At 33.0% G+C, this 26806-nt stretch overlaps 2 protein-coding genes across 2 annotated transcripts; one reads left to right on the forward strand and one right to left on the reverse strand.

Annotated features, from left to right (window-relative positions):
• The first annotated feature begins 398 nt into the window (after positions 1-398).
• On the forward strand, positions 399-19958 carry LOC128188382 (phagosome assembly factor 1-like). Its single transcript, XM_052859396.1, has 14 exons — positions 399-610; positions 2653-2735; positions 4712-4795; positions 6709-6752; positions 6870-6949; positions 7317-7396; positions 7888-7991; positions 9770-9882; positions 10139-10215; positions 10742-10882; positions 11336-11418; positions 12396-12507; positions 15841-15972; positions 16404-19958. The coding sequence occupies exons 1-14, from the start codon at positions 547-549 to the stop codon at positions 16476-16478; spliced, it is 1272 nt and encodes a 423-aa protein (XP_052715356.1). The 5' UTR covers positions 399-546; the 3' UTR covers positions 16479-19958.
• A 1253-nt stretch (positions 19959-21211) lies between these two features.
• Positions 21212-25932, reverse strand: LOC128190445 (charged multivesicular body protein 4b-like). The gene is made up of 5 exons (XM_052862498.1): positions 25641-25932; positions 24537-24714; positions 22903-23017; positions 22256-22394; positions 21212-22037 (listed from the first exon to the last, which is right to left on the reverse strand). The coding sequence occupies exons 1-5, from the start codon at positions 25822-25824 to the stop codon at positions 21976-21978; spliced, it is 678 nt and encodes a 225-aa protein (XP_052718458.1). The 5' UTR covers positions 25825-25932; the 3' UTR covers positions 21212-21975.
• Positions 25933-26806: the final 874 nt, after the last annotated feature.

Here is a 26806-nt window from a genome sequence, read left to right on the forward strand (position 1 = left end):
AAAATCTGTCATATCTTATTTAATTTACACACGTGGTATATCTTTTCTGAATAATGTAAAAAAAAAAATGACCCCAATTTATTTCGTCTTGAGCCAGGCACAATCCTAAGGCTTTGAAATTGAATAACAGTTGTAACACCATGGTTTAAATCGTGAAGTAACATTGCAAAAAAAGGAAGAAGAAGCCAAAACTTAATACACAAATGAGGTTTTTACAAGTTATACAATCTAATTAAAATTAGCTTGTGTAGCGAGTAAGCGAGCGGATCTAACATCTAATTTTAATTAGATTGCAAGTTATACTAACATGTAGGAGAAAGAAGGACCTAGTGAAACGAATCGTCGAATGTTTCATGTAAGATCCGCCACGCACCATCCTGTGGAGGAAACTTGCCATACGCATGCGTAAACAATTCAAAACAAAAATGGCGAAGTATTAGACGACGACAACACAGAAAATACATATACACATAAAATGACTTTACGCTAGAGCTGTGAATTTAACAAGAGGTATTAGACACAAGTTTGTATGAGCAATTTGATATAATGCTCGATCTTGAGGTTGTTCCCGAGAGATCACTTGGAAACGAACAATGGGAGTTTGTTTTGGGTAAGTAAACTGATGCTCAATATTCAAATTACTATGCGGAGTATGAAATCATCAGGTTACTTTTTATGAAATTTACGAAATAAAGATATATCTCGTAAATGGAAACGAATATCACGCAAAAATAGTCTTATTGATATTTTATTATTTCGTAAATTTGAAGGTGAAGGTCGTATTGAAACAGCTGATTACTGTAAACAAATAAGATGAGAAGTTTATCAATAAAAATTTGCGTATGTATTCAGGGCGTATGTATCTTAACCATGGTGAACACTGTGTAATAACTAGTGACAAATAGAATTGTTGTCCTTTTACTTATTCTGTAATTCAACCCTCTTTTAGAATAGAAAATGTTATGCATATGAAATTTTGTGTTATTAAGTGTATATTTTATCATGCCAATACGATATACACGTACCAAGATGTTTATGGATCATATTTTGCTTATATATATTATAATACACATCAGAAGGTCAAATAATATTTCCTCAAGGGATAAAATAATCTTTTAAGGTGTTATGGGACATCTGTCAAGATTAATGATGATTCAAGCACATTATAAATAAATGCTTTCACCGTTTTAGAATTTTAAATTTTACAATATTTTACCAAAAAATACATTTTAATTTTTTTTGAAAAGGTAAAGGTTAACAAAAAACCAGTGGGAGTCAAACTCGAGTCATACAGATCAGTAGTGAATTTTCTAACCCACTACACAAACCATAACCTGGCCTTACCTGGGACACAGGAATATAATAAAATTACCCCCTTTTTTTTTAAATTAGCTTTGGTATTCATCAAGCAACATGTTTAAAATTTTTAGGTTTCATCAAACAGTTTTAATTAAAACTATTTAGTTTTTATACCAATTCTTTTAATCAGCGATTACTTATAAATGCTTGACAACACTACCTATCAAAAGGATAGGTACCTTTGTTTGCCCTTTGCATTAACTTACATACATGCTGGCAAAAAGCTTAAAATACATTGAAATTGAATTTGCAACAGAAAATTCACATACCAATAGATTTTCTTAACTATATACATGTATTTACTTCTTTCACATAATTTTTAATAAAGGCCCTTTGGGTCACTTATCAGGTTCACCCTCAGGCCTTGATCTCTTGTTGGTGTAAGTGGCTCCCAGAACCCTTGTTTTATATTTTATAACACGTTAATTTTGCTTAATAAGCAGATTCAAAAGAAGCATATCACATTGTCATGCAAAAAATGTTCACAAATAAATAACTTCAAATTCCATTCAAAATAGCTCTTTTTCTTTGTGCAATGATTATTTTTGTTTGTATATTCTGTTGCAAATTCAATTTCAAGGTATTTAAAGCTTTTTGCCAGCATGCAAGTTGAATACATTGTGTTAAAATATTGTGAAATGACGATCACATTGTCGCCTATGCACAGTTTATGAAAGCGTTCAGATATTCAGGAGTTAATTACAAATCCAAGACATTTGTGTATTCCCTGCTAAGAGGTGGCTTCCACTGTTTACCCGTGTCATTGTCTTAAGTCAGACGCGTGAAGTCCAGCCACAGACTGTCGCTTGGAAGAGATTATGCAATGAAAGAAAAGGCTAGGGTGATTTTCAATGAAATCTGGATGTCGCATCGCACTAAAAACTGTCGCACTTAATTCTAAAAAATCGCAAAAAGCGACAAATGCAATGGGCTGCATGAGCCCTGCAATGAAAGGATATTGGATGACAATGATGGAGATTATTTAGTAAACATTACATATTTCCATATAAACAGAAAAGATGAGGCTCTGATTGTAGTGATTGATATAGAGAAACATCAGTTGTCTAAACAGTACATGTCTAATGATCTTTTGTATACATTTACATGGTTGAAATACATGTAAATCTTTTGAATGAGCCATTAAAATAATTTAAACTAGTACTTCAAAATCATAGATCATCTCCAAATAAGATATTTTATATACACTTTTATTTTTTGAAATTTCAGATATAGCATTTTTAAACAAGAAAGATGACATTATTTTGTAATCCGGTTACTTTTGGATCTTTTCAGGAATGCCTTTCTATCAAGCAGTTGCAATACTGAGGCGACAGGATAGACAAATAAAGGGGGTACAAGTGTGGTATAGTCACCAGGTAATGCAGTATGCAGTAGAGAATGATAGTGTTCCACCCATGTAAAATTCCCTGTTATGTTTACATTGTGCAATCAGTAAATAAGGAAATGTGGTCTTTGAATCAAAATAGTCAATGTAAAAAGAGACAAAGCAAATACACTAAAAAAGATTACCGGTACGTCTGTTACAAAATAATAAAAGTTGAATACTGGTAATGAACAATAATTGAGCATGGATTTTGTTTTATATTGTCATATTAATTATGATATATAGAATTAGACAGTTCCTTATCATAATAATGATCCTGCACTTCAGTTGTTTATAAGACCCATTCACTAATGTGTACATGTCATGTTTTAATATATACATGTATATGTATACCCACACTAATAAGGATGCACAAATATTAAGCACACAAGGAGTTAATGGTAACTTTATCCGAGGTGCAAGTTTTACTATCTATGTTTTCTATAATTTTAACAGACATGTTCTTGAATAATATGTCATTTCTACTTGTTTACTGACAGTAATGTTTCAGCTTATTTTATTGACTAATGACTGTAATACTGAATTTTGGCTTTTTCTTGAGTTTCTCAATGTTGAGGACACCTTACTGAAATGAGAGAGACAATACATACTAAGTAGATTGTAACGTCTATTTGTTTTAGATCTGTTGTGTCAATAGACATTTACATATTGTACCAGTTACCATTCATTGGCTTTTGCCCCTTCATTCTTCTCAATCTGATAGTAAATCAAGTCTACAGCAATACTGAGAAAAATAAGACTGTTTTCAATATTCTGATGTAACATTTGCCCATATACTGTTAATGCTCAAAACATGTTAAAGGTAAAGATAATCTACAAAAAAAAATCTTATTGTTTCAAGTGAAATTATAGCAAATACTTGGAAGAAATTGAAATTGAAATTGAATTATATAGTAACTTTACAAAGTTAAAACATTTGTTCTGTGTAATTTGGCCCTCTTGCTCCTTTTGGGCAAATATAATTTTTTGTTTTACCGCATTGAGATGTAAAGATGCTATGCTTTTCATTGTGTAACATTTTTAATTACTTTATGCTATTATTATATGTTATATGTTGAAAATAACAAAAAAAAAACCACCTAAGATATCGGGGGGGGGGGGGGGGGGGGGGATCATAAATTGTAGTGAAAGAGATACCCCTCCCCTAGTCATATGGAGTATACAGATTGTAACAAAGATGAGGGTTGTTAAAAATTAATCTGAATTTTGTCTTGGTTAGTTCTAATTCTTGATAGCTGTCTGTTTCTAAAGACCTATACCACTGTGAAATTGACCAAGACAAATGCTATGTCCAGACAATGATGCATGGTCCTCGCCCAGTGCAAGTCGTTTACCACAGCAATTTTAAAGGATCTTTGGCCGGCAGATTACTCCCCCAAATTGCTGTCAATTAACTGCAAACAACATTTCATATAAACCCACACAAAAAATCTATTATTTTACTTCTGTCGTTTCTAACATTTCTGGGACTCGTTAAGGTGAAGATGAATGATGTTTTTTGCTTGCTGTTGAATTGATTGCTGATATTGTTGCAAGTTCAGATTACTAAAAAAGATAATTGAAGACCTCTGTTCTATGTTGTTATCGTTTTCGTTGATTCTTATTCCTTTTTATTTATTTTTGATATGGAATGAAGTTAGATAGAAATTAATGGTTTGTAAGAAATTTTGAATATGTTATGAAATAATGCATATACCAATGCATGTAATAGTTTGATTTTGAACATATTCTATTGTGTGTGTGTGTGTGTGTGTATATATATATATATATATATCTATATATATATATAACATACATTATTATACATATACAAATGGTTAGGATACGAGGTCCATTTAACCAATACTGGTTTTGAGGTAGACATTTTTTACAGCAAATTTGACAGTTTTAAGTTTGACAACAGATATATTTAGGAGTTATTTAGTTTGTAATGTTTTCTTCTTTTAGTACCCTCTACAAATGGACCTTGTACTGAATCTGTCACATGATGGAATCCGTCTGATCTTTGATCCCGTGTCACAAAGACTCAAGGTTTGTTTGTCAATCTATTGAGAACAGTTTAATTAAATCTTCAGTAGCACATCTGTAAATAAAGTAGATCTCAGTCTCCCACATGATGAAGACAGCTCCCAGCACATGGCTGCAGGTAGAAGCTTGGCGGTGTAACCAGAGACAAAGGGAAGATTTTGAACCAGCCGAGAGAGGTCATGATAGGCATGTGGGTATGGAGTAGGGATGACACAAGCAAAACTAATCAAACCCAACCTCAGAAACCTGATCCTACAGAATTTGGTTTTTAAGTTAAAGACCATTGTGAAGAATGGTTTGCATTCTAATCATCACAAAGCTGACCACCTACAAAAGGTCTTGCTTCATCAATGTACAGCTGGTCTCAAAGACTTGGAGATGGTTTAAACGGGAGAAAAAAAGCCCACATATGTTGGACCAGAATCATTGCTTTGAATTTAATAACTTTACGCAAAGAAAAACTGGGTAATAATTTTCTTGAGCATGGTCATTGTTGATGGCTATTTTGCCTCCTAATGAATTAACTGCAGAAAATGACAGGTTTATTGAGGTTTTTTGTGTTCATTTTCCAGTGCATGCTAGAAGGAAGAGTGATTGTTTGCAATTTCCATAGAAATGATGAAACGATTTTTCTAAACTTTAACTGAGAGCAGCTCGGTGGGGGATCTTTGGACCTGAAAAGAATTATGGATAATTATTGGTCAAGTCTGGGACTTTATTATTTTGTGGAACATTACTTGGGTCAGAAGAGGCGGACAGTTATGTTAACTAAGTCCAGAATAATGGATAGACAAGATGTGTTCAGTTTTATATGAAGAGAAAAAACACTTTAAACTTTTTGTTATGGTCAGAGAGGTTCAAATTTCAAAGGCTTTGAGGATGAAAATCTGTCCCTTTATTACTGCATGAGGCAGAAGTGGTAATGATTCCTGGACATAATAAAATACATAATGAGATTAAGGGAGAGTGAGAGGGAGACAGGCTGGCCTGCTTATCATAGTTTGTCCGAAAATGTTTTGTACTTGCATGCTGTTAGCAAGTGAATGCACATGGTGAGGAAAAAATTACAAAAGATTACCGGTACTTTTTAAAAAGTATATCAAGTGCTATTTAGGGGTGGGGATAGGAAAAAGGGGTGTCTTATGACTTAAAATAACCTGGCATAAGGGTGACCCCAAAAAAGGTCAGAAGGTCATTAAATCGCCGCTCTTTGTCTTCATGATAAACATTCATCTGTTTGACCATTGGTCATTTTAAAACAAACATTATTGATGAAGCATAATGCCACTCTCATAAATTCTCCATTTTTTACTCTTCACAAAGAACATATTTAATTGACCACTGGTCATTTCAAGTGTCCTGGCTCGGGGCAGGGGGTCATACACAATGGGGCAGTGGACACCAGCCAGTTATTTACTGGAGAGCCCATAGAATGTCTTCTGTCAAGTCAATAAAAAATCCTGGTGGTCACTCTAAAACAATGACCAAAGCAGGGGGCTTGGTCCTCATCAGATGGAAGGAAGGCCATTTGGAAACTTTGAGAATATTTTAATGTGCTTTGTTTCTTTCTTTCCATGTGTGAAGAACATTCTGTAGCCCCTGCACTTCAATCAACTTCCTTCTGTTAATATTTCATAAATAATAAAATGACCAAGAACCATGGAAACAGCAATGAATTTAACTGTGTGTATATGAAGAGTATTTTAAATAGAAATAAATAAAACATGTACAGCTAGTTTGAATGATACATGATGGACTTCTGTATCCCACAAACCTCTGGACAGGACTTCCAAACCCCTTCTCAACATATTATGTGTACAAGACACTGGAAAAAGCTTGTTGTGTCAAAACAAATCAATATATTTATTTCTGATCCTTTTTTGTGCACAATAATTAAGTGTGTGTTTTCATTTTAGATTATAGAAGTAAATAATATGAGCAAGGTCAAGCTAAAATACTGGTAAGTTCTGATATATGTACCCTGTTTTGATATCATTTTAATATATCTATTTGATTTTGTAGTGAATAAGTCTGCCATAGCAATGAATTTCTTAATATGACATCCCTCACTTTTCAGTGGGGTCCATTTTAACTCCCCCCAAATACAACCAACTATCGAACAAGTGGACCAGTCATTTGGGGCCACCCATCCTGGAGGTAAGACTGGACTCTGTTTGAAATACTGTATCAGGTTATTTTCGCTCCTTGTAATTTTTGCCCTTCTACATTTGCAAACATTTTCACCCAGTCTTAAATTTTCCCAGACAGAGTTTTCTTTAAAGGGAGATAATTTGAGACATTGGAATTTGCTTGCTGGCAAGGAGGACGAAAGGGGCGAAAATAAAATGGGGCGAATATTTCCATGTAAATAGAAAAAAAGAGAGCTAGTGTAAAAAATCTTAAAACAGGCATTTAGCAGTCAGAATCAATTGTGTTATGAATCGTACATGTACTTGTTTTTGATTTTCCTTTATCCAGAGTTTGATTTGTAGTGTACCATTATATATTTATCTCCCTTTTGTAGTGTATAACTCCGAAAAACAGTTGTTTGTGTTAAACTTCAGAGGGCTTTCATTTGATTTTCCCATAGAATCCAAATTTGAGGTAAGAAATTTATTAAAAGTCCTTGCATAAATTTGTTGTTCACAGCAAATGAGGAAAACGAGTGCCCATGTCTACAAATATTTCAAATTGAAATTGCATTGTAGTCTTGTGTAATTATATTGGAGACTTGTGTAATTGTATTAAAGACTTGGTAATTGTATTGGAGACTTGTGTAATTGTATTGGAGACTTGTGTTATTGTATTAGAGACTTGTGTTATTATATTGTAGACGTGTAATTGTATTTTAGACTTGGTAATTTTATTGAAGACTTGTGTAATTGTATTAGAGACTTGTATAATTATATTGTAGACTTGTGTAATTGTATTAGAGACTTGTATAATTATATTGTAGACTTGTGTAATTGTATTAGAGACTTGTGTAATTGTATTGTAGACTTGTGTAATTGTATTAGAGACTTGTGTAATTATATTGTAGACTTGTGTAATTGTATTGGAGGTTGTAGTTAGACAGCATTTCTTTTGATTAACAGCCTAAGTATGCCCATGGCCTGGGCTCTCTCCAGTTCCCCAATGGATCCTCCCCTGTGGTGTCCAGGATGTGCCTATACACAGGAAGCAGCATGGTAGACACCAAGTACGTTCATATCGATATATTTTTTCCTGATGGCACTGAAAAATGTTTCGCCCATTTTAGACTCCCCTAAAATTGCTGTTTTGAAGTTCAAAGTTTTATTGAGCATTAGAAGGTCATCATCCTTGTACAATTGACACATAATGTTATAATAGAAAGAAATTCAAATTATTTTTTTAATTAATCTAGCATTAAATTTTTCTATTGAAAGTGTGGGTAAATGAAGAAAAAATAGAACGATGGTTAAGATAAGTCTGTATCCAGTATATAGTCTTGTCAATAGAAGACCCGAGAAGCATCCTTCTGACGCAAAGATTCTCTTAACCACATAACAACATAACAATAAATTCACTAGATAGACACTATTTTTCTAAAAGTATTAGTTTTCATGTATTGAATTGTGGCTTCTGTTTATATTTATTTTGTTCTGAGTATCGTAATTTTCAAAACATTTCCTTATTTGAGCTTGGATGCTGACAATTATCAACAGAAATCAAAAGGATTGGTTAGTAGTTGTCCACTAGATACTCCCTCTAAAGTTGTTATAAATACTCTGACGTATTGAATAAATGTAAACAACGGTCTCTTTCATAAGTAGTTTACACATTTAGTAGATTTTAATTAACAGCGCTTGGTGGTGGGATTTACCCGTTCATAAAGTGCTGCAAATGTCAGCAGTAGTAAAACATACCTACTGTGTATGATGATTCACTAAGGATGATTAATGGGAAAACCAATGTTTATTAAAGTTTCAAATATTTACGTGAAAAATAAAGTAGGTTGAAATGATGAATACAGTTAATTTCCCTTGCAAACCTGCATTGTAAGATCCCTTGGTTGTTTTTTTTTTTTTATGTAATCATATCTGAATTTAGGAAGTAAAATAGGGGACATATATTGTGGAAGGCATGTGATTCAGTTTGATGGCCATTTTCATGTACATGTTATCACTTTATTTTTTGACTTAGTGGGATATGACATAATCTGTTGTACATTGATGAGTCCCCTTCTCATTATGTAAAGGGCATGCATGCTTAGAACACTTGTGATTCCTGTTTTTTCCCAATTACTTGATCAGAGGTGATATTTTATAATTCATATGGCCATACAGAATCTTTTGTCGGAAGTAAAAATTGCTGCGAAGAAATACAGTGGGTTGTTGCTATTTTTAGTCCACCTCCCCCAACTGAGAAATTGATATTGGTATAATATAAACTGCGCTATAATTAGGTACTGTCAGTTTTTGTGGCAAATCAATACAGAAGTTATTCTGATTTGTTGGCTTTCAAAACAGGTAATGAAGGTATTGCCTGTGTACAAGCACAGGTAGAGCAAGGAAACTCAGGTAACAAGCCATAAACATGGCTGACGCAAACCACAACCACCATCAACAGATTGAATTATCAGTGGCCTCTGATTAAAGATTTTTTCAGTGTATCATTATTGAGAGGAAAAAAATGTTATCTAAAGGTTAGAAATCTATCTCTGTTAGTGGCTCAGATTTTGAAATTAAAGATGTTCAGAATGTGACGTAGTGCCTCTAGAGAACGTCATTGTCTTTTTTCAAAGAAATAATTCCATATTTTTAGCCATTTATTAATATGGTCAATTTTATCCCCCCACCCCCACCCCAAAATATCGATAAATTTTCCTAGTATAATACTAGTAATGAACAAGGTCAATCGAAATAAAAAAATACATGTTTAAATTCTAGTTATAAACTTTTTTATACATCTACATTTACTTTATTCTAAAACTTTGATATTTTTAATTTAATAAAGACCACCACCACTTCCTGTTTTATGTTTCCATGGAAACTGTTTTGCTGATTGCATTGAAGTACTTCGAGATCACAATGTAACTCAAGGACTCAAATTCATTCTAGTCACAGAAGGTAAGAAGCATATCATACTTCAATGAAAGGTTCAAGCATACCAGTAGTACAAGGGTGTATTATACCTGTAAAAGCTGTAGTAGATTTTCATAATCAGTTCCTAGGTTAAAAGGTCATAAAATCAAACAGAGACTGTCTTATTGATTCAGTTCTCATAATTATAAACTCTGACTGACTGGAATAGGATACGAATCATTCAGATTATTGTGTTCAGTAATAAGTTTGTCTAAATTGCATCAATGACATCGAATTGCAGGGAATGGCCCAGGAAAGGTTCTAGACCCGAAGAAGAGGGTGGTGGAGAGGATTGTCAGGTTTGGGGACACCAGCCAGGTAAATACGCCCACCTTTCACAGGTCATCAACCTCACCTGCATCTCAATTTAATTGTAATCAGATTCCTCTTTATTCCATTGGGGAAATATTTCTAGATTTATATGTTTTGATTATTTCCGGCCTACATGTATGTATACTATTTCAGCCAGAGGTCGCTTAATGTATGATTGAGAGATTATAAACTGCCCAAAGTCTGATGTAATATGATACAATATATTTTTGTTGAGATTTTTATAATTATACTATAAATGGCCTATGTTTATTAAATATGCAATAAATTGTTGATATAAATCAGAGAATTGAAATTAATTTGGAAATGTGGATTTTAGTTTAGAATGAGTTTTGTATCTTATATTCAACCTCCAGAAATAGAAACATTTGTATACATGTATCATATTTAATATAAAGAAGTTCATATTAGAATAATCTACAACATTGTTATTTGTTTAAAGTTTTCCTTTGAAAAGAATGCTTTAATTTCAAGACGTACAAAGACTTATTAAACATGGATTTTTGTGATGTAGGATGTGGTAACAGCGCTAGGAAGTCCCTGTAAAGTCTTTTACAAGGCGGATGACAAAATGAAGATCCATTCGCCTGCATCACATCTCCGTTTGCGTTCTCCTAGCTCTGATTATTTCTACAACTACTTCACTCTAGGCATTGTAAGTACCAGTACATATTATTAGTATCATGGACATGGCACATTTCTGTCTGTATTCAAGGTCTAAGTTATTTTGTAAAGAATGGAAGAAAATCCATTATTTTTCTGTTGTTCTGATATAAAGTAAGCCAAGTTCTGATTTGATAAGAAGCCAAGTGTAAATTTTCTTACACTGTGCTTAAACAGAGTTTGCCATAAAATTCAAAATGCAATGTAAACATATGTAAATGTATATATATATATGTCATGAAATAAACAAATTTCTGTAGTACATGTACTGAGAATTGATAAAAAGGAAATAATTTTGTTCAGATTAATGCATGATTGGACCTGATTAATGCTTTTTAAAAAATTATTAGTGGATTGTCAAATAGCCGAAATATGAGATTTTATCAGTGGTGAAATTTAGTTTGTCACAGACAGTATCGTTTTATGACTTATTATTTTTTTGCAGGATATTTTATTTGATGCAAGTACTCATCAAGTTCGTAAATTTATTTTGCACTCTAATTACCCTGGCCACTATAACTTTAACATGTAAGTATATGTTGCTTTTAAATGCAAAGTTATACTATGGAATCATCATTGTTCGTGGGGGACCAATGTTCATGGCTTTCATGGGTAACCCTTGCCCACAAATTTACATCCCCATGAACCTGTATACAATCATTTGTTTAATAGTTATTAAAATTTTCTTGATTACTACCAACGAAATTTTGTCCCCACGAACCAGGAAAATTTTGGCTACCCACGAACATTGACTCCCACGAATAAAAATGATCCCACCGAATTGTTAGTGGTTACAGAATCATATTTCTCCATGAGCATTTTTATTGTTTTCTATTAGGCTCTACAGTATACGTTTTCTCATGTACAAGCTATTTATTGCCGTCAAATTTCTTTGCTCCACAGTAAAATTTAACCACTCCTTATTAAAATGAGCCACTAATACAAGGACTACAGAGTACTAGGAAGTCACAAATACTGTAAACCTACTTTTATATGCGACAACTTTATTTCTTTATTTACTTCTGATAAACTGACTTGTGATTACTAATGTTTGCGACCAAGCCTTGTCTTGTTATAACAACAATATAATAACAACTGGGCTGTGGTGAGAAATATTCGCAACAATGAGGGGCTCATGCACCTTGCAAAAGTTTTTGCATGTGAATAAAAGTTGTTTTACAGTAATTATTCAGTAGATATAAAGTAAAGCTTTGATAATGTTAACCCTATTTGGTTGTTTATGTCACTATGATAAAATGATGCTGAACACCTCAGAAAGTGCTAAACGCAGACTAGCTGCACACTATTTACAAATTTAAAATAACTGAAAACCATGCAAAATTCAGCAAAGATTTAATTTGTAACATTAATCATTATTGTTTTGTGATACAAAAGGCCACACCTGTCCAAAAAAAATGATATTGATTTTCACTAAAAAATTAAGCTAGAATCTAAACAATAGCTCTGGATGAACTGCTGTACAAATATTTTGTTAATAATCCTAGGTACTGTCGCTGTGAGTTTAAGATCCCTGTTTGTGTGGAAGTCAGCAAACCAAAGAAAAAGAAGAAGACTCAGACAGAAGAGGAGGAAATCATCATTACTGCTTACTCCAAGGTCAGCCCCCACCCCACCCACCCTCTAATCTGTTAGTCTGTCCTACACAAACCAATATAATACATGTAATAATAATATGAGAATTATTGTCAGCTTAAAATCAATTGAGAAAGGAATGAACAGAATTTTTATCTGGTATGTTGTACTATGTAACCTAATTTGAAGCAGATTGTGCTTTATTATTTGCAACTATTTTTAAAAAAGGATAAATCTTCCTAAGTTATGTTATACTTTCACATAATATACCAGTAGGTAAAAATTGAATATTTTTCTTTAATTTAATTCTTTTTGTTTGAAAAGGGGAGGGGGAGAGGTCAAAATTTAGAGAAAATATCAATGTACAAACACTGATTAGCTATAACTAATTAGCTTTAACTAATAACTCCATCATGTGACTGTTTAGAGATACATTGGACAGTGCTTCTTCATGGTTTCAGTGCATATTTTATGCTACTTTGACATAAGATTGAACATTTTTAGCTCACCGAGACGAAGTCAAGGAGAGCTTATGCTATACCCTCGGCGTCGGCGGTGGCGTCGGCGTCGGCGTCCGGACCTGGTTAAAGTTTTTGTTGCAGGTCCTGTATCTAAGCTGTTACTTGTCCTATCTTCACCAAACTTGCATGGATGATGCATCTGGACTTACTTATGGACTTGAAAGACTTGGGTGCTGAATCTGGGTCCTAAATTTCAGATGCTGGAGGAGGTTAAGGTGGTTGGACCAGGTTAAAGTTTTTGTTGCAGGTGCCCTTTGATAGCAATATCTTAGTTACTGCTGGTCCGTACTTCACCAAACTTGCATGGATGGTGTGTCTTATGATACTGATGCACCAGACAGGTTTGAGTGCTGAATCTGAGCTATAGGTTTCGGAGGCTGGAGGAGGTTAAGGTTTTTGGTGCAGGTTAAAGTTTTTGTTGCAGGTGCCCATTGATAGCAATATCTAAGTTACTACTGGTCCTAACTTCACCAAACTTGTATGGATGATGCGTCTTATGATACTGATGCACCTGACAAGCTTGAATGCTGAATATGGGCAATAGGTTTCAGATGCTGGAAGAGGTTAAGGTTTTTATGAGCTGGTTAAAGTTTTTGTTGCAGGTGCCCTCTGATGATTATATCTTAGTTACTACTGGTCCTAACTTCACCAAACTTGTATGGATGGTGCGTCTTATGATACTGATGCACCTGACAAGCTTGAATGCTGAATCTGAGCAATAGGTTTCGGATGCAGGAGGAGGTTAAGGTTTTAAGAGCTGGTTAAATAAAGTTTTTGTTGCAGGTGCCCTCTGATGATGATATCTTAGTTATTACTTGTCCTTACTTCGTCAGACTTCCATGGATGTTGTGTCTTATGATACTGATGCACCTGACAGGCTTGAATGCTGAGTCTGAGCCATAGGTTTCAGATGCTGGATAAAGTTAAGTTTTTTGGAACAGGTCACATGTTTAATAGATGATAGTACTATTTCAAACTTGCATTGTTGATTTAACTGTAATATGAATGAATCGCAGAGGTAGCTTCAGATGCAGAGCTTGATCTCCATTATCAACTTCAAGGATGCTAAAAAATAAATCTTAGTTATTACAGGTCCTAACTTCACCAAACTTGAATGGATGGTGTGTCTTATGATACAGATGCACCTGACAGGCATGGATGCTGAATCTGAGCCATAGGTTGCGGATGCTGGAGGAAGTAAAGGTTTTAATTGCTAGTGCCCTCTGATGATGATATCTTAGTTATTACTGGTCCAAACTTCACCAAACTTGCATGGATGATGCGTCTTATGATACCAATGCACCTGATGGGCTTGAATGCTGAATCTGAGCCATAGGTTTCGGATGCTGGATGAGGTTTAGTTTTTTGGAACAGGTCACATGTTTTATAGATGAAAGGTTGCATAGTTGATTTAACTTTATTATAAATTAAACGCAGAGGTTGCTTCAGATGCAGAGCCTGATCTCCATTATCAAGGATGCTAAAGAAATCTCCTTCCTCACTCAAACCAGCTCGATAGATAGATGTGTTTGTTGATAAATGATATAACATGATTCCTATGATATAGTATTGTATGATATGAAACAATATTGTTTGATATGATACAATATGATATCATATGTTATATAATAAGAAATTATTCGATATGATATGATATTGTATCAATTTTTTTGATATTTTATGATATGATATTGTATCATGATATTGTTATGTATAGTATTGTATATTATGATACAATATTGTATAATATTATATTGTATTTTTAATTTATTATTTTATCACATAATACAATTACATAAGATATTGCTAAATATTATATTGTATTCTATGATACAATATTGTATATTCTATAATACTGTATCATACAATATTGTATAATATGATATTGGTTTCAGTAAAATAAAATTATATCACATGAAATTGTATTATATGATATTGTAATATTATATAATATTGTATCATACGATATTGTATGATATGATATTGGTTTATTTGATATATTATCATATCACATGAAATTGTATTATATCATATTGTAATATATATTATTGTGTCATATGATACAATATGTATAATATAATAATGTATTTTATAATATTTTACTTTATCACATAATATTGTATCATTTGATAAGATACAATGTTGGAATCAAATTATATTGTATTATATGATATAATATCATATAATGTATCAAATATGTTTCAGTGTCATTCAATAGAATATCATACTATATTATACAATATAATATCATGTTTCAATGTTATGATGTATTATGTAATATGATATTGTAATATAATACTACATTGTATTATATTTTATGATATTGTATTATGTGATCAAATACAATAAGGTATAACACAATACAATGTCATATCATACGTTACAATATCATATCTCATTATTGTTTATTAAGTTATTTTATTGTATTATATGATATATATTATAAATATGACATGATGCAATATTTAATTTTATATCATTGAATTGATTAACATATGAACATATGATTATCATAAATAAATTTATCAGATGATATATGATATTTTGTCAAAACGGAATCCATAAATATCCAAGATCATAAAGTATGATTTTCATATAAAATGATAAAGGTGGTCTTATGAAGGTGATGTCTCATAAGGGTGATGCTCCGTCTCGGTGAGCTTAGTAATCTATGATTACCTATGTTTGAATCCACATATACTGCCATCACTGCTCATTTTTATACTGGTAATACATGTAAATACCTGCAGTAATTATGAAGGAACTTCAAAAACATTTTTGTTGACAATGAAATCAAAGGGAAATAAATCTGTTGTAATTGTTTTTAACTATACAGTGGGATGCCATACAGGATTACCTGATCAAACCAGAACAGCAACCAGTTATTTTAAACCGATCCTCCTCAACTAATACCAGCAACCCGTTTGGCTCCACCTTTTGTTTTGGTGTCCAAGATTTGATATTTGAGGTATGAATGAATCTGTAGACTGTTCTCTATTAGCTAAAAAGCAAGCCTTTGTTTAATACCTTTTGTTTTGGGGGCTAAAATGATTCAGGATTTCTTTGATTAGATTCAAAAGATCAAGTATATACTCTACAGTTGCATAAGCAAGAACTGTGGAATCATCATTGCTCGTGGGACACCAATGTTTGTGGCTTTCGTGGTTAACTCTGGCCCACAAATTTATATCCCCACGATCGTATATAAAAACATTTGTTTAATACATGTATTTATTAAAATCATCCTGAACTTTCTACCAAAAAATTTACGTCCCCACAAACCAGGAAAAATTTGGCTACCCACGAACATTGACCCCTAGGAATAAAAATGATTCCACAGTAAGTAATAGATGATGTAGACTTGCACAGTAACCAGTTTTACACTGCTCTCATTGTTAGGTCATGCAGAACCAGCACTTAGCCTCTGTGACACTTTATCAACCAAAGGTCAAGGTCCTCACAGAACCATCTTGATGACAATGGAATGATAGGACCAGTAAGCAGGACAGATAGGATAAGAAAACCAACCAAAAAAATAGTCATCACTCCTAAAAGGCTGTCGCTTTGAAATAGATTTACTTACATATCCACTCAATAGTACAGTTAAACTTATGTATCTTGAGCATCTGCGATATCAGGGGTATCCGAAGTAAGTTTGCGATTGCTTTTACTGGTACTTTAAAAATGATTCAAAAGAAAACCTTTTTGCTTGAAAAACCTGTTTGTGGAACACAAAAAAACAATGAATACCTTGCTTATATCAAGGTATATTCATGACCCTAAGTGCTAGTTATGTTTTGTTTTGAGTTCTAGTAATTAATTTCACTGCTTAATTAAATTCACACTGAAATACACAATCAATTTGTTAACAGAATTTCCAGTCTGTTAAATACATTTAGTGTCATTGATACCACCATGCTTGGTTTATCAGTTACATAGTGTAGTTTATAAGCAGGTATCAGATACTTAGATCTGATCAAAGAAATGTTCAAAATCTGTGGAGTACGAAATTAATAAATGTAACAGTTTCTGTAGACTTATACATGTATAACAAAATCTTTTTCAAAAAGAATAAATTAAAAACACAAACTTTAAAATTTTACTGCTTGAATTACACAATGAAGTGACTGAAAGGACATGCAGCATTTCTTCAGTTCTTTTCAAACATCCATGCCAAATTTATCAAATTTTATATCTCAAACCCATGGACATCTCAAAAATTATCCTTAGTGATACTGAAGTTTAACTGTATTTCAGGGTGTGGTATCATTTGACTTAAATGAATCATTAGAAAGCATTTTGTCATGAACGATATCGGTACATACATGTACCTACTCTTGGGAGTAAAGGTAGTTTTGGGCATAACTACAATGCCATCTTTGTGACTATGGAGTATCATTTCCTCAATTTGTTTAAAATAGTTTAGTAATTCTCAATGATCTCAGATATTTTGAAGAAAATTACATTATTGTTTTGAATTATCCAATATATACTGGTATACCAATATGTTTTTTTGGCCTGTACATGTATTTGATGATTATTAGGCCAGGATGTGATTGAGATTTTAGATACAAAAGACATGTATTGGTGGTACTATGCACCAGTACATGCTTTTTGAAAGGCAGGAAAAAACAAAGCTTACTTCTGGTTAGCATTCCTCTACTCCTGTTCCTTTGACCCTCTGGCATGTTTTTTTTTATCTAAGCCATTCTTTTACTTGATTTTAATTAGGTTTTGTTTAATTATTTAGTCATTATATGAAGAACTTGATCCGCTTGCTCAAAATAGAAACCAGTCATTCTGTATGCATAGCTCTAGTACAGTTATTTGTCGTTGCTGATGAAGTTTGTTTTGCAAATATGGTTAATAATGTACATTTACTACAATAATCAATATTTGATAGCATCCAGTTTCTAATGAGGTGCCATAGGAGTTTCATTGTTATATTGGTGCATCTGTTGAAGTCCTATTGTTTCATCAGAATTTTAGATTCTTTTCTTCCAGTAAGTGGAAAATTAAGAAAAGAAATGAAACCTTGGTTCTAACCTTTTTCAGAAACAAAAGATTTAGTGATAATGGTGTTACAATGAATATTCCCTGTAAAACTCTACTAAAATCACACCCGAGTAACAAATATTCATATGAATAGTCTTGTTTTTCTTCCATTTTCTTTTAAATTGTGCCTTGGTATTTTCGAACATCAGCATTTTGAATTGTGATGAAAAACAAAATACTGGCATCAGTCAATTGCTGTTTCTTTTATCTATATAGATTTCTTTACCTATGATTATGTGGTATATGCTTTCTGTGGGCTATTTATCTCCATTCTTTACAGCCATTGGTCACCTTTTAATTCTCAACAATCAATCTTCAGTAGAATCTATAGTGCATGTAGGTGACATAATGTTGATGGAGTGGCTTTGTTGATTTTCAGGCCTTGTACAACAGCGAGTATGATTAACATATAAAATCAGTGGTTTGCCCTTTGGGATGCTGGTTTTATGCCATGTCTGTGATATTTTAAAAGTGTATATAGAGAGAGGCAGGCTAGCATTCGTTTCTTCTGGAATTCCTTCTGATATTGTATTACAAACTCTCATATCATTTTACATCCATCTATTATCATATACTTTGTGAGAGTCAACACATCATGAAATTACAGTTCATTCTGTAAATATTGTACAGTATCATATTGTTGAAACAATATATGTGTTTAAGAGTTTAATGCTTTTGAACTGAATTTATTGCATGTATCCTTATTATAAAATACATGAATTGTTGTATTTAATGATTCGTTTGTAGGGATACCAACATAGAGACAAAAAGCTATCTCAGGGTTTCGTTTGTCCGATTCATTTTTTCTTTCCAATCAATGGATACTCTTCAGGAATTGCAGTTGGGTCTAGAATCTGGTTTTTAATTAAAATGTGTAGATTCTTTTTTAAGATAATGTGCTCAAGTGTTTATTGAATTTAATCCCTACCTGTGTAATCCTGTGCATTTTTTGGTTAAATGTTCTACAGTGATGAATTATTGGTAGGATTTTAGCTTCGAGTTTTATTCATGCCAGTGAACTTTGAACTCTGTGATATGGTCAAAACAAAGATCACATTCCTCTTAGTGTTTTAAACAGCAGTAAAGTTGTACAGTGTATTGACAAGGTCGGTCGATAATACATGTACCATGTTGACCACTGTATGTTGACTGAATGATGTAGCATTATGTGGTGTTTATTATCATTCATTAATTCTCAGTATCCTGTCTTAATGTTTATTAGCAGTTATTTTTTTGTTTTCAAATTAATGTCACTTTTTGTCAAATTGGTATTTATTTATTTATTAATTCTTTTTGTATAAAATTTGGAAAAGAGATCAAAAGTGCTTTTAGACATTTTTATCATATGATTACAGAATGTCAATGTTTATTTTCTAATGTGATATGTTTCTTATTCTATCTATATAATCTATGTATTTACCTTTATATTAAAAAAAATTATTCATGTCCAAAATGATACAAAAAATAATATATACCTCTGATTTCACTGTAGTTCAAGAGGGAGTTATCATTTTTGTATCTAAGCTTCTTTATATCTATTGCTGGGTAGAGGAACATGTAATTTACCTAATTGTGGTGACATTGTGAGATTGATGCCTTGTTGTGAATGAAGTGTCTTGATGAATGAGCCAAGTTACAATGAGTTTCTTCCTTGTTTTTAAATTTAACTCCAAATGAAATACACTTTTATTTGAATTCCTTCAAGTTCTATTTTGACTGCCTTTTTTAAAGCCTATTAAAAGAATCTGATGTGAAGAACATGAAAGGATTTGCCCTTATAAGAAGAGTTAGGGGAGACAACCTCTTTCTGTTTATCTTCTTTGTAAACTGTATTTGCTTATGTGTTCAAAAACTGGAGGCTTGTGCAGTAAATTATTTTAATAAACTATGCAAATTGAATTTGTGTTCTTATTTTAATAATTAGCTCAATTTTACAAGTTACATGTATTCTACTAAATGATAACTGGAAGAAGAAATCAAAGACATGACGACCATTATTCTTCAGTATACCTCTGGAACATAATCAGGAATTATCAGATCAAACATGTATCAACCTAGCACCGATAATGTGTTGAAGAAAATATACTGCATGTACATTTATTTATTTTTGCATTGAATTTGCAATGTTGATAAACAGGTTCTGCAACTTATACTAATATCTTTTGTTGGCACTGATGTTAGCAAGAGGAATTCATTGATGTGGGTGGAGGCCACAGTGTACCTTGAGAAAACCCAGGTGTCCAAGCAGGGAACCATTTTGCACTTTCACATACAACCACTGTCGAACGAGGGATTAAACTCTGGTCACAGCGGGGAGAACCTTTCCTCGCTGCTATCCTTTCAACTCATATAAGCTGCAGACTTCTTAGCAGTTCAAAGAAATTTGGTGATGTGAAATAGTTGCCTTTTGAAAAAAAACCCACTAATGACCGAGGTGAAGCGGTTCAATTACAGCTTCCATCACTAGACATTAAAGTTCTTCAGAAATCTATTACATGAGATTTGACATGAACAATTATGCATTCTCCATTACTATTAATTGCAGAGTTTATTTCAAAATTCACCAGTTCAAACTAATGTGCTGAAACTTGCAGCTTCAATTGGTATTCATCTCTAAATGATTGGTTGTGAATAATATATAGGAGTACTTCTGCTGAGAGTGAGGCAGACTTTATCTAATGCAACCATCTTAATAAATATACTTGCCTGTCAGAGAAGAACAGTTGAAATTGACATAAGGGAAACAACAAAGATTTTCTTTTTGACATATCCCCTTATTTTACTTGTTGAAATTTGCATGAGCGAAAACAAATTTCTTACAGGTATTTATAATGGAAAATCTGATATATTGTATTTATTTCAATTTGGAAGTTCTCCAAACACCTCACATAACTTTCCAACAATATCATCTGGGTGCATTCATGTCTTTTTGATGCAAAATAAACTTTATACTTATAACTGTGAGTTTCAGATCAACATAATAGAGGAGGCATTTCAAATTTTTTCATTTGAGTGACTGCATGTACCGTAGTTTATAAACTAAGGTTTTATGAGGATCGAAATATTAATGAACAAGTGCTGGAAATAGGAACTTGGGACAGACTTTAAATGGTATATTTAACAAATAACAGAGAAATCTTATAAAAAAAAAATACCATGTGGAGTATAATTTATTCAAATGTTGTTTTATTTACAAGAATGTATAATAACAGGATAGGACAATTAACATTAACACTACTACATCACACATATATATAACATAAATACAGCACTGATCAACAAAACAACACTATCAGTCACTAAAATCCAATGTCTCAAAAACTTAAAAATTACTAGATACAAGATTTAAATTTTTTCACACACATCCTGCAGTATTCAGCAAGATACTGCTATATGCTCTCCCAGGATGATAAGCGTTCTGGAAGGAATTAATAAAGAAAGAAAAACACCTCATAACAGTGGATATCAAAGCAAATTAAATGATAAAAACTTATCATATCAAGAACATACGTAAGTGTAACATAAATGTGCTACATGTATTTAATTATTGATAAAAATAATAAACTATTCACATTAAAGTATTCACTATTCACAGTAAAGTATGCTCTAACTACCGGTTCTGTGTTATGTATTGTTAATAAATGTATGATAATATATTGTACATGTATTGATACAATTAGCCCCCCCCCCCCCCCCTCCCATTTAAAAATGCCACAAAGTTATCCCCCCTCACCCTCCACGTTCCAGAAACAACACAACGTGGCCCCCTAGAACTGTGGATGTACATTCTTGAAATTTCTTGTTAAAACAAATCTACATTAATGTGGTAAATAAAATGTCTGGTTGGTTTGTTGTTCTTCACTTTCACACCTAATCACAGCAGCGAGACCGGATCAGTCTAATATCTGCCTCACACTTAACTTGCCCACATCTCAAGTTCCTTTAATTCGTCATCATCTTCTTGTGCCTTGGCCTTGCCTGGTTGTGATAAAAAAAAACACCAATAAATATGGTCTATTCAGTGAGTACCAGCAAAGTAGAATGTTATGAATGCTGAACAAAAAAATTTTTTTTTCCAAAAAAGAATAACCAGAAAAAAAGTTTTGAGTTTCAAATAAACCTCAAATTGACCAAAATGTCTACCTATTTACCACAGTTAAAGCAAATTCAATTTTTTAGGCAGCAAAGAGACATACTTTTTGAGGTGGATGGTACCGAGATCTCGTCGGTTGGAACAGACGGAAGTGTGTCTGCAGCAGAGGGTGTGGGGACACCAATCAACTGTTCATCAATTTCTTCTTGTTCTAGCTCCTCTAGTTCTGCTAGTAAGTCATCCTGAAAGAAACGTATATCAAAGCCATGTTACAATGTAGTACTTGTACATCATTAAATGAATTTTGCCAGTTTGGTAATTTGTGTGATAAACAGATAATTTTTAAAAAAGTGTATGAGTATAATTATAAATTTTGTAAGATTAATTCATCAAAGAACAGATAATTCAAGGACAGGTAATTCATATAAAAAATATGTTTTAAAAAATGTTAAAAATATATTATAAACCTATCTAAACTTGAGGAATAAAATGTAGCAGTATACAATACTGTATACAGCGAAATATTTGCCCCGTTTTATTTTCACCCCTTTTGCCCTCACTGTCACCGGGCGATTTCCAATGTCTCATAGTACATTTATCTCTCTTTAAACACAACTGTGTCTGGGCAAATTTAAGACCGGGTGAAACTGTTTCCAATTGTTGAAGGTCGAAAATTACATGGGGCAAAAATAACCCTGTATACAGTATGTAAATTTCTGTGTCTTGGGAAGTGCTTGCTTGCACCCTTACCTCATCCTGGTCTTGTCCAAATCCTACAGGATTAGAAATGGCATCTGAAATTTCATTTGCTATTTCCTGCTGCTCTGCCACTTCATCCATAAGGTCATGCACTTTGTCAACATCTCTACAACATCAATTTGCATAAAATTAATCTGACTTTTGGTTTTTATGTTAAATATTAGTCAGTTTAAGAACACCTTATTTTATTATCTTATGACATCTTGGGACAATGAACGATAAAAATAATACAATACACATCATAAAAGTATCACTCATAAGGTAGAATTTGTATGTATGTATAATTTCTTGCTACCTAGCTTTTATTTTTCATACTGTAAAAAAAATCAAAACCATTGATTCTAAGCCATAAGAAAATAACTCCTGACCAAACCAAAGTAAAAAGACTGTTCGTTTTCCTTATTTTCTGTATGCAAAATCTAAAAAACCAAAGCATTTTAAATTCGTTGCAAGAGGCCTAAGGGCTGGAACAAAGTCACCTTTGTTTAATACAGCGAAGTGGATTTGGATATCATCCAAAATACTCCACAAGTTTGAGGGAGGCAGTGTAGATTCCTTATTTTATGTGAGTATGATTCTACTGTTTTTCATCAAATCGCAAGAAAATAAAATCACGAATTTTTATCATAGTTTTATGTAGTTTACATACTGTGGTTTCATTAATTTTCGTGGGTATCAATTTTCGTGGATTTTCTAAATATCACAGTTTCAAGGATACATAAATTCGTGGCCAATGATCCTATCAATACAAAATGTTAGTTGAAATTGCACTTCAATGAACATTTAATTTCGTGGATTAACTTAATAACGAAATCCACGAAAATTGGTATTCAACGAATATTGATGAAACCACATATGTCTGAAAATCAAATGTTAGATGGTAAAATTGGCAAAATGAACTTCTCGTGATTTCACGCGAATATTTAAGCCTCGTGTTTAATTAGGAATCTACAGTACTGTCTTTAAGTGTCTTAATTTGACAATTCTTGAACAAGATGTGGAATTGACTGGGGGAGGTGTGGTAGCTGCCAGGTATACCTCATGCTTGTACAAAGCTGTCCAATAATTCAATCAAGTCCTTACTGCACAAGGACAAGGGCATGGAGACAATTCTAAAACCTTGCCAAAAACCTATATTGATCATGGTGGTAGGGATCATGAATCCCCCAGGTTAAATTTCCCTTCTACTACAAATGCTTCGAGACAGGCCTTTTAGTTTCAGAGATAATGGCAAAAAAGTTTTAAGACCAACAGAGAACAAATGAAAAGATTACAAAGAAACACTGACTGCAATAGCTAACCTGAGAGACTCAGATGATGATTTATTAAAAAAAATATGGAAATAGGAAATCATTGTTTTAAGCATGAGTTTCCCCATATCCTAAGTTACGTCACGGAGACTATTTGGATATATTACAGTAATGCGACCATGGCCATGCTCCAGGGTCATGACAAACTCTCAAGTTATGGACAGCCTTTGTTTTAACAACACAGTTTATAACATTGTTCCATAGTTATAGAGCACACCAAAAAAAAAGCAGACCTAGAGAAGAAAGTCCACAATATCGGTAATTTCTTTTGGGTAACATATCCGTATTAAAATTAACAATCTTTTTGATACATACAAATTATTGTGTGCTCCCTTAAGGGCTTTGGCTGCAACACCCATGACTTTCAATACTTCTGTGTTTGTACTGGCATTCTCCAAGGCTTCCCTCTGGAATTCAATGGTTGTCAATGTTCCATCAATCTGTTGTAGTTGTTTTTCAAACCTCTTCTTTCGTTTGAGAGCAGCTAGTGCAGCTGTATAAGAATACAAAGTACAGTTTATAATTTGGACCAAGATGGTTCAATGTTTGCCATCTCTAGTCTGATTTCAATCTAAAATACTTCCTGTCTTTGGCAAATCAATTAATGTTTACTAAAGTAAAGATTTTACACTATAAAAGATAACTCTTCTGAAATCATTGCTTTCTTAATAAAAGATGCCAAACATATTAAATTAAGTTTCAGATAAATATAACTTTCTATTCTACAATAACTATCTTCAGATAAGGAAATGGCAATGGACCCAATGTATGCCTTATTTATCACCTTGTTTTCTATCTTTAGTCTTATTGGGACATAAAAGTTTCAGACAATCTGATAAAAAAATGTAAAATAGTGTTAAGTTTGCTAAACAAAATCAAAATTTTGACTTCAAGTTTTATAAAATATAAGCCTTCAAAGTTTGGGGTACTTGTCGCTGATATTTGGGGCGTGGTGAAAAAAACCAATGGGGCGCACACCACTGAAAATAAAATTTAGGGAACTCTTGCATGGAGCAAATAGCTTTGGGCCAATTGGGGCGAAGTGACAAGCACCCAAGCATTAAAAAAAAATGTATGGATACTTAAATATGACATAAAAAATAGTGTTGGTCCCTAAACATCTTAAATTTGGTGCCATAATATCTTGGTACCAAAAAATCTTGGTTCCTGAACGTCTTATCAAGTTTAAGAGGTCTTGGTGTCTAGAATTCTGTCCTCCTACCAATATTACTATTTACTAAAGCATGTTGTCTTTACAAGTTGTTTTACATGTTATGATGTACTTTTGCCAATTTCGAGACATTGTTTACATTGTTTTAATGTTCCGCTACAATAAATATGTTTCCTATTTCTAAGATACCGCAGTCAAATATTGAGTTTAAATACTTCGATATTTAACATTAATCGAGATATGTTTACCTCGTTTGTTTTTAGTCCCCATTTTTTTGGCTGTTGTGAGTTCCTGCTCTATTTTCTTTTCTAGAAAGTCAGATTTTTTCATCAACATTTCCTCGACTTCTCTAAGCCTCTGAATCCCCTCCTGGGGTGAAGGAGCCTTGTCTTTATTTTTACCCGAACCAAACAACTTTCCTAAAAGACTCATGGCTTCGACTTTACAACTGTAAGGCTGCTTAAAGAAAAATAAACAACAATATTCTGATGATGTTGAATCACTTGCTTCCCCTTTCGCAATTTTGCAGAGAATTATCTTCTCCACGTTGATTGGTTAAAAAAAACCACAAATTCGATCTTCCTAGTATCTCGACCCCGATGATTTATTGTTCCCATATTTAGCTAGCCTGGATGATTTTTTTAGGCTGTATGCACGCAAATATTTGCGATGATGTTAAAATTCACATTATTTCAAATCAACAACATTTATATTGGAATTTCTGTACACAAGAAGTGTCTATTTGTCACAATATATAATGTTATATATAAGGATAGTAAATTACTAGCCTGGAAAGGTCGGTTTCATCGGTTGAAAGATTCACGACCATTTTTTCACATACTCCCCTCCCCACTGCGATTTTGACCCCAGATTTTTTCGATAGTAAATTCTAAAAAAAAAAATGAAATAGTAATAGTGATATTGAAAATTGGAGTCATAGTAGGTATACTAGCACACCCCACCCCCACCCCCACGGATTAGGAATTTCATGATTTGGGGGAAAAATTGGGCAGGTAAGATTTTAGTTATAGGTATCCCACCCCCATTAGGATTTTCGTGATTTTCGGAATTCTTGTCAAGATTTCTGATGAACAGTTTAGCCCCCCCCCCCACACTTTCAATTTGCTTCCGACGCGACTGTTATTAGAGTACAATAGTTTTATTTTAAGAAATGTCTCTTTGCATTGTCGGCAATATATAAGGAAAAAAGCCTATCATGCAGGTAAAAATTGACATTTTTTTATTTCAAGCAATGATTACGGGATATGAGTATGACGTCCTGAATGTCGGTTCAATACAGACTCACTTTGTGAAGTTGGTTGATAAAAATTTTCTGGAGAGCTATTATAATACAGCTTTACAGCCACTTGTGAACTAGCTGCAGGTCTGTAGCTCCCGGTCTGAAAAAATTCGG

This window comes from Crassostrea angulata, chromosome 6 (genome assembly GCF_025612915.1).
Source record: "Crassostrea angulata isolate pt1a10 chromosome 6, ASM2561291v2, whole genome shotgun sequence".
In the NCBI taxonomy this organism is placed as follows: Eukaryota; Metazoa; Mollusca; class Bivalvia; order Ostreida; family Ostreidae; genus Magallana; species Magallana angulata.

Bases quoted from the DNA above. Each gene is read 5' to 3' on its own strand.
- LOC128190445 (XM_052862498.1), bottom strand. From the start codon at position 25,824: ATGAGTCTTTTAGGAAAGTTGTTTGGTTCGGGTAAAAATAAAGACAAG. The intron at 24,715-25,640 runs GTAAACATATCT...ATTCTTATACAG, and splicing joins GGGGACTAAAAACAAACGAG to CTGCACTAGCTGCTCTCAAA. The intron at 23,018-24,536 runs GTATGTATCAAA...TTGATGTTGTAG, and splicing joins AAGGGAGCACACAATAATTT to AGATGTTGACAAAGTGCATG.
- LOC128188382 (XM_052859396.1), top strand. From the start codon at position 547: ATGCTCGATCTTGAGGTTGTTCCCGAGAGATCACTTGGAAACGAACAA. The intron at 7,992-9,769 runs GTACGTTCATAT...AATTTAATAAAG, and splicing joins AGCAGCATGGTAGACACCAA to ACCACCACCACTTCCTGTTT. The intron at 11,419-12,395 runs GTAAGTATATGT...TAATAATCCTAG, and splicing joins GGCCACTATAACTTTAACAT to GTACTGTCGCTGTGAGTTTA.